At 27.1% G+C, this 12,706-nt stretch overlaps 1 protein-coding gene across 1 annotated transcript; it reads left to right on the top strand.

Moving 5' to 3' along the window:
- Nucleotides 1-3,443: 3,443 nt before the first annotated feature.
- On the top strand, nt 3,444-8,023 carry LOC103310723 (kynurenine/alpha-aminoadipate aminotransferase, mitochondrial; the record flags this gene model as incomplete). Its single annotated transcript, XM_008189944.3, is given in 3 exon segments — nt 3,444-3,725; nt 7,300-7,507; nt 7,855-8,023. Coding segments are annotated over 2 exon segments (374 nt in total), but the record flags the coding sequence as incomplete, so codon positions are not given.
- Nucleotides 8,024-12,706: the final 4,683 nt, after the last annotated feature.

Below are 12,706 nucleotides of genomic sequence, written 5' to 3'. Positions count from 1 at the left end.
GGAAGAAATTTTGTATACAGGATATAAAAAAAAAAATAAATAAATAAACACCATTGTTAAAACAATAGCTTCCTCACTCCTCTCAGAATCTATAAACCTTAGTAGGCTAAATTATCTATATTCTATGTTTAATAAATAAAATATATCTGATAAAAAAAATCAATAGAAAATCTATATTTAATAAAAAAATTAATAAAAAACCTGTATTACATAAAAACCTATATTTAATATTAGCATTTTCTATACAACCAAAATTTTTATGAATTTCTAACTCGAAATAATTTGCTAATTTTCGTGATTTTTCCATATTTTGTTAATTTTTGAACTTTAAATGCTTATAAAAAAAAACTGTGACTAAGGATTTTTAATATTTTTTATCTGCTTTTGAAACAATATACTAGGAGCCTTTTATTAAATTTTCAACCTTTTTTAATCAACAAATAAAATTTTATTGATATTTTTAGAAAAAAAACTAAAAAAAAATGAAAACTGACAATGTCCGTAAAGAGCTCAAAATAAGTCAAAATATTTTGAAAATGTTATGGTGTATAGAAAATGTAAATTTAAACAACCTGTGAAAATTTCATATATCTACGGTCATTTGTTTTAGAGTTACACAAAAAACCAAAATCGATTTTGCGTAAAAATTCCCGTTTTTCCTTAATTTTTCATTTGTTTTTCACGTCGCTTTTGAAAACTACTGGGAAATTTTTACTTTTGACCACCCAAAGTACCAACTAGATTCACTTTCCAATCATAAAAGTTACTGTTGAAGAAAATCGAAGCAGTTTTACTGTCCTAAAAGGTGATGACAGACACAAAAATAAATTTAAAAAAAAAATTAAAAAAAAAAAATAAAAAAAAAAACAGACATCATTGTAAAATCAATACATTCATCGTTCCACTCAGAATCTAAAATAAATAATTAAACACCATTGTAAAAACAATAGCTTCCTCGCTCCTCTCAGAATCTAAAAATCCTAGTAGGCCAAATTATCTATGTTCTATATTTAATAAAAAAAATATATTTGATAAAAAAAATCAATAGAAAATCTATATTTAATAAAAAAATCAATAGTCTAGACTATTTTTATATGATACAGCTGTATTATATAAAAATCTATATTTAATAAAAAAATTAATAAAAAACCTGTATTACATAAAAACCTATATTTAATAAAAAAATTAATAAAATATCTGTATTATATAAAAAATCTATAATTGATAAAAAATTTTTAAAAAAATCTGTATTAAATTAAAAAATCTATATTTAATAAAAAATCTGTATTATATAAAATACTATATTTCATAAAAAATCAATAAAAAGTCTGTATTTTATAAAAATTTTAAATTTAATAAAAAAATCTATATTTGAAAAAAATCTATATTTAATAAAAAAAATCAATAAAAAATATGTATTAAAAAAAATTTTTTTTTCTTTTTTGAACCGACGAGTTTTATTGATTTTTTTTTTTCAAATTTGCTTTATTTATTAAATAAAGTTATTTTTCTTATAAAATTACTTTTTCCTATTTTGATTTTTTTTAATCCATTTCAATTTTTTCAATTTTTTTTTATGAGGAAAATGCATTTTTCGGTTGGAAGAGATTTTTGGAAAATTTCTAGAATGGTCGTACGAATTCGTACAAATTCCGTACTAAATAACTGCATAGAAATATTATAACTATTATATTAGAAATAATAGTAGTTTCGGAAATGGGTGGGCTGGAGAAACGTTTCTATAGCCACCCATTCTAATTATCGTATATCTTCAAGAATAAATTCGTACAAATTGTGGTTCTTATCGTACAAATTCGTACAAATTGAGTAGGTACAAAATATTGGCCAAAAAAAAATTGCAAAAACACAATGTGGGTGTGGGCTGGGGAAACGTACGTTATAATCCCTTCTTATTAATAAATGCGTATTGATTAATGCGTAACGTTGTAATTGTGATGTGTTTATGATTTTATTTTGTGCGGTATGATAAAGGTATCAGTGGTAATTTTTTATTAGTAATTTGTTGTTATTGTCTTGATCGGAAAATTATTGAAGAGGTCCTGAAGTATAATATATGAGTGAGAATGCGTTCATGGTTTTACAAATTCATAATAGGTAACGGTATCATCTGACGCCGCTGATAATTGATTGCGTTGTTTTTACTAAACGTCTGAATATTATTTATGTGTTGTATGTGTCACGTGTGCATATAATGAGTGCGTTTGTATATATTTATGCCTAAATCGTATGTATATATGTACTCAATAAGTACTTAATAATCCAGCATTTCGTACGGCCCGTCGCCACTAGTTATCCCGTGTTTTTTATTTAAGTTTAAATATTATATATTACAAAAGCTAAGCTGCGGTTGAATCTTCCATTACCGATAGTCGTCACTTGCCTTGCCTTAACTGTATAATATCACACCTCCTTCGTTCTTCCGAACCAATGTGGATACCTAATAGGTACCTTAAGGAATATTTGGTTAGCTATCTCACTACATGACCCGGTAATGAGAACCAGCAGGTTGTTGGACCGATATAAATAAAGTTTTCTAAGTTATATTTTACAGGTCTATAGAAACTTATGACCCACGTTAATTTACGCTAACACAATCCGACAATCGAACATGATATAGCAACGGCGTATAGGTACAAAGGTTTATGAAATTATAGTAATATATTATAATACAGTACGTACACTATCACCTGATCAACACTGTTCTCGAGGTAGTATATTGAACTGTCCACAAAACGCAAGAGGGATATACAATTAAACAATATTAGTTAATGACTATACGATAACATGGAAATACCTATTAGACTTAAGGGGTATTGCCGAAAATAATTTGTCATATTATTATCAAATTGAAATTGTATTTCATAATATTGAGATGGTAATCGTTTTATATATTATTATACTTACTATTAATCTTTTAAGTATAGGTATAGTAAACATGTACCTATCGAACAGAATTTCTTACTTTTCGTTTAATCATTTCACAATTTTTATTCTCGCTGATGTAACTGGCACCAGTAAAATGTATAGGTATGTATTATGTAGGTATATAATAGGTACATGTATTTTTATTTTACTTAATTCTTTCTGTACCGTTTTTCACGCTCAGAAAAATTTTCTAATCTATATGCATTATGCAACGATTTGTCATTGAATTCATATACTTCAACAATATTCCCGTGACTAAATGAACTGGTACCGACATTTGATACCTATAATATACAGCAAATCATTAGTATATTTCATCATTACAAATAAAATATCTCAATTGGATCATTATAATAATTGTATAATCATTAACAAGTAACAACAACATGGAATCAATGATAATATTATTTTACCATAAATGCATGTTTATTAATTAGTTTTTTTTACATTTGTTTATTGATATGATCCATATATTGAAATTTCCTATCGAATGATTATAATTTATATTTAGGAAGTACAATCGCTATAGTTTTAAACGTTAATTAAAAAGCAACTCAACCTCTTATCACTTTCCAATACCATAATATTGCTGATATAAAACCCGATGTACTACCTAACATTTAGTTTTAATTTTTCATTTATTCTATATTCTATTATATTAAATGTTCATTATATTCATTTAAGTTGGTCAGATTCCGAAATTTTTATTTTCAGTATAATATTCAAACAAGTTTCGAAGATTTTACCGCAAGGGACTACGAATATTTCTACATTAAAACGTAATACAATTTTATTTTATTATTATAACTTAGCAAACATATAGCAACTGCCTAACTGTATTGATATATTTTATTAAGGACGAATAAAAAAATAAATAATAAATGCTAATACTTAAGCTTTGTGAATTATTGTTATTTGGTAGTTTACAAGTTCACGCAATAATTTATGTTTTGATTGATATAGTGGTAGGTTGAACAACAATTTCGATAAGACCAGAAACATTAATCATGTTTATCGATTATTTTATTTATTGTTTGAATATACTATTTATACCTACTGTTCGTAAATTTATCGTGGTCAAACAGTTTGCGGTTTAACGTATTAAAATAATGTATTAAATCATAACAACCATAATATAACTTAGCCATTTTTTTCTTTCAAGATATTATACTTTTTGATACAAAATAATTCAAACTAATTAATTTGAAGTTTATTATTTTAAATCGGTGCGTTAAGATACATATAAATAACATGTTTTATGATTAGCATTGAACGGTTTTAGTTCAAAAACTTTATATTCTAAACAGTTAACTATAAATAATTCTTTAACTAAAAGTGATATAATATTATGAAGACTTTAAGAAAAAATATTTTTATGAAATTGGTAAGTTTTATTCCATTTTAGTAATTTATAATTTATTATAGACAAAAAGAATCTGTATTAACTTAAATTTTTAAATTATTAACTATTAAAATAAACAAAACGTTGATTCTTAAAATGGAATTGGTTATATTGAAACTTTACTTAAAAGTATAATAATGTTCTTTTATTTTAGCCATTTAACAAAAAGATTGATATTAAATGATAAATTATTAAAATATAATTCCATAGGCAAATTGTCCATCAAAATAGAAAAACTATAGGGAAACCGATTTGCTACTGAATTGAGGTACTCTAAAACCAAGATACACCTATGTAACCTTACGTATAATTGATATTTTTTCATTTTTCCATGAAGAAGTAAAAATTACTAATAATTACTACTAAAATATAGATTTTAGAAAAAAATGCTTTGGTCTTAACCTGATTACCATAGAATAAAATACCAATAATAATGATACTATATTTATTATTCATTATTTATTAATTAAATAATTTACACCAACGGATTCAATAGTACAATTAACGTGGTATTAAATATTATACACTTGTACATAATATGAAGTGCACATAATTATTGCATACATAATTAATATTATGTTATAATTATATTATAGGTAATACATTTATGGCACAATATTTTAATTTCGTCTGATTATCTATAGAAAATAAAAATCTTTTAAATAATTAAAGAAGTTAAGCATTCAATTTATTCACAATAAATATTTTTTGTAAATTTTTCACTTGTATTATGGTATGGAAACTACGAAAATGACCTGTGATCACTAATGTGGTAAATCAAAAGAGATCATCTGTAATAAATCTGGACTGTAAATGAGGCCTTTCAAAAGTTTATACCTATATAAACAATACATATACATAATACATATTGGCGCCACTGGGAGGATATGAGGGGGGGCCTAGCCCCCTCCCCGACAAAGATTTAGCCCTCCCAAAAATATTCTTTATTAATTTAGATATAAGCCGTCTAGGGGTTACTTTAAATTGATAGTTTTGTTAGATGGGCTCTAGCCCTCCAGAATTTTAACTCTAGTTGCGCCTATGCATATGCATCGATAATTATATTATATACAAATTACGAGTTATAATAACCTGTGGTACATTAAAAGAGGTAATTTTAACTCAAAATATATACACAAAATACATAGATAATAATAAAATATAACAGGCACCTATATTTTGTGAAAAAATGAGCTCAACACGTTACACAACAACACCATAATAATATACTACTTAATAATTGTTCAAGATATAATATAGATATAATATGTCATCTAGTACTTATTACACTAGGACAATTTTTACAAAAGATACAATTCTAATAGGTAATGCCAATAATGCCATATTAATAGTAATTACTAATTTCCAAAATATCACAGTAGGTACCTATTATATTTGAACCTTTTACCATTGACCTATTGTCCTACGTAGCAGTTAGTACAAGTGTACCTACTTCACTTCGTACAAAATTTATAATTCAAAAATTCAAATTCCTATTTAGATTACGTCGGCATGTCCAAAGTAGAAACGAATAAATATAGTTTAACTGTTTAAGATGAAAACTGTTAAACACTGACTGTTGTCTGACTCTGTCTCGGTGATGTGCCGACTATTGAGTATAACAATGCAAAACATGAAGGGTAATTTTAATGAGTATAAGAACTCCTCAAATGAAAGATCAAGAATAGATAAAGAACACGAAAAATAAGGTTTTAGTTTTTCTCCAAATTCTTATGTTCTTTCCAAGTGTCAATGTATTTCGAGAAAGTGTCACTAGATATAATACGACTGCAAAACATTATTTCTATATAGGTAATAAATATTGAAAAAAAGAGTTTCATTAAAAAATTTATCGCATTTTAAGCCACTTAACATTGTTCAATTTGTAGGGTTATTAAAATTCTATAAACAAAAACAAATATGTTTAAAAATATTCTAAAACATACGATATATTTTGTCACATTTATTTTTTATTAAGTTTTAAGGCTACGATGACTGAGGTCATTAGCCTGTAGGTTGGTATGGTTGGTACAGTCGGTTAGGAACACGTGTATGTGTGGTAAGGTTTTTGCGCACTACGAGCCCGGGAGGTCACCCATCCTAGAACTAGTGACAGCGGCTGTTGCTTACTCTCAATCACGTTGCGTGATTGATTTTCAGCCACTGCGACACGCACAGCCATATTTTATCATATTATAGACATCAGTAAATATAAGTTAAAAACCAAAATTACATTTATTCATTTTCACAATTAAGAATGTCAATGTTGAATCCCTTATCAGCTGGCCTTGTTCATATTGTATATAAGGTTTAACTAATATTTTCAGGACTAGATAAAATTGGAGTAACTCTAAGCAGTTTTTAATTATATATTTCATTCCTATTTCTATGAAACATTTAAAAACTAAAATTTCATGTAGAGTATTTTAATTTGTTTTTTTTTTATTCTCTTTATAATAATCAATAACACAATATTGAAGGCTATAAAAATATGTTAACCTACTTCTGTAGTTCTGTTGTGCACACGTATTTTTCACGTGTTCGCCTGTACAGATCGTAACCATTAAACACGTGATGTTTTTTATTTTATGAAATGATAATAAATTGAATGACCTATAGGAAGTCTAAAATAGGTAGTAAGATATATTCTTATATTAATTTTAATTTTAAATAGGTATTAGAATAAGTATAGCCGTGTACCTAATTATGTAATTTGATTTTGAAGAAAAATACGTAGGTAAGTAATAGATATTCTGCACAAACGTATTTTTATTTTATATTTTACCCTAATTAATATTATATTATATTAGTATATTACATTAATTAAGTAATATTATGAATTTACTCTATGCTAATATGAAAATAGGATTATTGTAATCCAATACTTTTTTATCGATCGTTTGTCAATCAATATCATTGTTATTTTAATTATTGTGTTTTTTTTCCTACAGAATATGGCACAGTATCAACTATATTCGTCCGCTAATGAATCATCAACCGTGGCCCGTTGTCCAATTGATTGTCTAATTCCCGAGTATGGTCCTGAAGCCCCACAACCGTCATACAATCAAAACAGTGCTATCCCGTTTACAATTGATTATTCATATTTCATCAACGATATTTCGTCCAAACGACAGCCGTCTCAACTTCGAGAAATAAGTAACTATAATATTTTGATTGATGTCAGTGGCGTATTTACGTGTGGGGGGGGGGGCGTGATCCTCTTTTGGCCTATATTTTTTGAAGAATTTTTTGCTTTAAAGAAATTATTTGTACATAGATGGGTATTTTTATAATTCAAAACATACACGCGTCTGTAGTAGCCTTTCAAATAGTAGCTGACAAAAGTCATTGAGCTCCCGATAATTGCAAACCCTTCCAACCCCCCCACCCCCTAGAAAAAACCTTAAATACGCCTGCGATTGATATATCATCGTGTGTTTTATATTTTAATTGCAGCAATAAATACCACTTAAATGTAACACACTAGTATAATGTTCTTTCAGCGAGGGTGCTAGAGAAACTACCACCAAACTGCATAAAATTCGGTGTCGGTGTACCAAATGTACTAACATTTCCATTCAAGAAGATTAGCGTGGAAATAATTACCGGCGAGAATATTAAACTTCAAGGTCAAGAACTATCTGATGCCTTGCAATATCTGCCTTCGGTTGGGTAAGTTTATTTATTTTTTTTTTTTTTACTCATTAGAAAACAATACCTAAATATTTACATAATATACTAGTGTATATAAAACTATTTAAGTTTTTCAAAGCCTTTAACATTATTTACTCAAACAATATTGTATTCATTGATTAACGACGAAAAACACCAATTAATTTTAGATTCTGAGTGGAACGATGAATGTATTGATTTTACAATGATGTGTGGTTTTTTATTTATTTTTTTTGTGTCTGTGTACACGATAAGTAGTCGAAATAATGCTACGATTTTCAACTTCAGTATCTTGTTCGACCAGAAAGTGAATATCGTTGGTGCATTGGGGAGGTCAAAATTTAAATTTCCCAGTGGTTTTCAAAAGCGCCGGGAAAAACAAAAGAAAAATTAAGGAAAAACGGGAATTTTTACGCAAAATCGATTTTTCACAAAATTGAATTTGGTTTTTGGTGTAACTTTAAAAAAAATTACCGTAGATACATGACATTTTGACTGAATGTTTATCTTAGCATCTTCTATACACCATAACATTTTCAAAATATTTTGATGTATTTTGAGCTCTTTACGGACATTTTTATTTTCCATTTTTTTTTTTAGTTTATTTTCTAAAGGCAGATGAAAAATATTAAAAATCGTTGACACAGTTTTTTTTTTTTAAGCATTTAAAGTTCAAAAAATGACAAAATATGGGAAAAATCACGAAAATTTGCAAATTATTTCGAGTTATAAATTCATAAAAATTTTTCTTTTTAAATCAAAGATTTTAAAATGTAATACAAGATTCCTTATAGGATAATCTACCTTTACCAAAAAAAAAAATGTCCATAAGAAACTCAAATTAAATTTTTATGGGCGTTTGAAATTCATATATTTACAACATTTGATATTCACTCGATTTCTTACGTAACGATTTTCTTATTTTGTTGTAATTAAAAAACTAATGACTGTAAGAACTTGAAAATTTCACTGAATGTTTATATTAGCATTTTCTATATACCATAAAATTTTGAAAATAATTTGACTCTTTTTGAGCTGTTTACGGACATTGTAAGTTATCAATTTTTTTAGTTTTTTTTCTATAAATATCAATAAAGTTTTATCTATTGAGCCAAAAAATTAATACAGGGCTCCTGATACATTGTTAAGAATTGAAATTTTAAAAAAAGATTTCACGTAAGTAATTAATTCTGTTACCAAAAAATCTAAAAAATACATTCACGCAGTTTATTTTTATAGTAATTTTAAGTACAAATTTGGACGAAATTACATATTAAAAACCTAGGATAACTATTTTAGTTATTTTGTTGTGATTGTATAATATTATTCGTAGGTACTTGAAACTTCTAAAGTATACTATTATATATCTATGATAGCACCACGGTTTTTTGTTGATGTATAACGCGTTATAAGTACCTAATAAATATTATGATATGATTAATTTGGAATTTATTATAGGTAGGTACCTAATATAATATTATGTCTTATACCTAGACTAACATACCGTCTCCGCTCAGAATCGTTTTTCTTATACAATGATATTATATCATTGAATTCAAATTTAATACCATCCATTATACAGTGACCCACTTGTAACCTACTGTACAGCAGAGCGAAATCCACTTACCCACCTTTTTAACTTTGCATAACCTACGTCTAGAAATATAGCGTATTTTTATTATGTTTTATAACATTTCAATTTTCCTATTTCATTATTTCAGCTCATATAAATAAAACATAGGTATACAAATTACAACATAAAATATTATATATTCACAAACTACGACATAACATATGTTGATACTTACAAACATACTAACGATGATGAGAATTGCCGTGGCAACGATGAATTTAAAGTCCATGTTTAGTTTGTATTGATGTTGTATTCAATAATATTTTGATATAATTTAGTATTTCTAATGAATTTTTATGTAAAGTGGTATCCCTTTTATACGAGTTTTAGCAATTAATCAAGTTTGAAAATTTTGAATTGTGTTTTGCCAGATACACCTGCTTAAATTATAAATAAATATTATACCTACTGAATTAATAACATATAATCCTAAAAAGTCTAATAAATCATATTAATATACGCATGGATATTAGCAGAGCAAAAAAAAATTTACCTATGTGAACTTGATAAAAACAACAAACGTTCATCCATAAAATTAAAATATAAATTTTAAAAAAATGTAAGCATTTCAATTTATAACTAATTATTTATTTATTTATTTATTTATTATTATACATTACGGGCAAACCAATTAATTACAAGATATTGTATTAACATAAAGACATAGTAATAACAGATAAATTATAGACATGGTTTTTATAAAAAGGTAGGTTGTTCATTAGCCAAACGCATAATGCGATTGATTGGGTTGTTTCGTCCGTGATTTGTGGTACTATTTGGCACCGAGAAACTATAGTATCACGCCAAAAACACTTCGTTATAATTCCGTGTAAAAATAAAAAAAATTATAAATGATTAAATCTTTAAAGGCGTGATATAATAATATGGAAGTTAAGTAAAATGCCATTTTATAATTTTACGAATACCTATGATGACAAATAAGATCAATTGTTATGTTAAATACTTAGTCGACATATTGTTGAAACATTACTAATTACTGTAAATACTGTAGTGGTTACTTAACTGTATATATAGTATACATCTACGTATTACGCCATGCCAAAGAGTTAAACATAATATGTTGACTAAGTATTTAACATTACAATTAGTAGTATAAAAAGGACAGTTCTGATGCCTACTCCCTACTCACTCTCTATCCACGCGACTGCCATCGCGTACGTAGCCGACCTACCCCCCCCCCCAACTCTATCACTTACATACCTACCCATACCCCTCCCCTCCCATCAATGTATATCACCCCCCTATCGTCCCGTCAATGAATTGCTATCACATATACGTACCCAGTCTGACCCCTTCCTCCCATCCATTGTATATCACATACTTGTGTGTTTCCTATTAACTTTATAAGTAATGCCGCGTCGAGAAACCGTCGCCGGATGCAACTCACGCACATGCCAATACTTCGATAAATAATTGCATTGCATTTGTATTTATTTTGGTCACTTCTGATTTTAAATGAAAAAAAGTGATTCCTAAAGAGCTGCATAGTCTAGGAGCTTATACATTTAACCATTTTTCGAAATTACAATCGAACTTCAGGAGTATGTTTAATTTACTACAGATTTTAGTAGTTTTTATAGTTATACTCACAAGAATAGGTCGGCTACGTACGCGATGGCAGTCGCGCGCATAGAGAAATGAGTAGGAAGTAGGCATCAGAACTGTCCTTTTTATACTACTAATTGTAATGTTTAATACTTATTAGTCAACATAATATTATGTTTAACTCTTTGGCTTGGAGTAAAACGTAGAAGTATATTATAAATACAGTTAAGTAACCACTACAGTATTTAGAGTAATTAGTAATGTATCAACAATATGTCGACTAAGTATTTAACATAACAATTGATCTTATTTGTCATCATAGGTATTTGTAAAATTATAAAATGGCATTTTACTTAACTTCCATATTATTATATCACGCCTTTAATGTTTTAATCATTTATACATTTTTTTATTTTTACACGGAATTATAACGAAGTGTTTTTGGCGTGATACTATAGTTTCTCGGTGCCAAATAGTACCACAAATCACGGACGAAACAACCCAATCAATCGCATTATGCGTTTGGCTAATGAACAACCTACCTTTTTATAAAAACCATGTCTATAATTTATCTGTTATTACTATGTCTTTATGTTAATACAATATCTTGTAATTAATTGGTCTGCCCGTAATGTATAATAATAAATAAATAAATAAATAAATAATTAGTTATAAATTGAAATGCTTACATTTTTTTAAAATTTATATTTTAATTTTATGGATGAACGTTTGTTGTTTTTATCAAGTTCACATAGGTAAATTTTTTTTTGCTCTGCTAATATCCATGCGTATATTAATATGATTTATTAGACTTTTTAGGATTATATGTTATTAATTCAGTAGGTATAATATTTATTTATAATTTAAGCAGGTGTATCTGGCAAAACACAATTCAAAATTTTCAAACTTGATTAATTGCTAAAACTCGTATAAAAGGGATACCACTTTACATAAAAATTCATTAGAAATACTAAATTATATCATAATATTATTGAATACAACATCAATACAAACTAAACATGGACTTTAAATTCCGTTGTTGCCGTTTTTGTTCCGTAGTTGCCACGGCAATTCTCATCATCGTTAGTATGTTTGTAAGTATCAACATATGTTATGTCGTAGTTTGTGAATATATAATATTTTATGTTGTAATTTGTATACCTATGTTTTATTTATATGAGCTGAAATAATGAAATAGGAAAATTGAAATGTTATAAAACATAATAAAAATACGCTATATTTCTAGACGTAGGTTATGCAAAGTTAAAAAGGTGGGTAAGTGGATTTCGCTCTGCTGTACAGTAGGTTACAAGTGGGTCACTGTATAATGGATGGTATTAAATTTGAATTCAATGATATAATATCATTGTATAAGAAAAACGATTCTGAGCGGAGACGGTATGTTAGTCTAGGTATAAGACATAATATTATATTAGGTACCTACCTATAATAAATTCCAAATTAATCATATCATAATATTTATT

The sequence above is a fragment of the Acyrthosiphon pisum genome, chromosome A1, assembly GCF_005508785.2.
Source record: "Acyrthosiphon pisum isolate AL4f chromosome A1, pea_aphid_22Mar2018_4r6ur, whole genome shotgun sequence".
NCBI classification, from domain to species: Eukaryota; Metazoa; Arthropoda; class Insecta; order Hemiptera; family Aphididae; genus Acyrthosiphon; species Acyrthosiphon pisum.
This window is presented reverse-complemented; position numbering and strand designations above follow the sequence as displayed.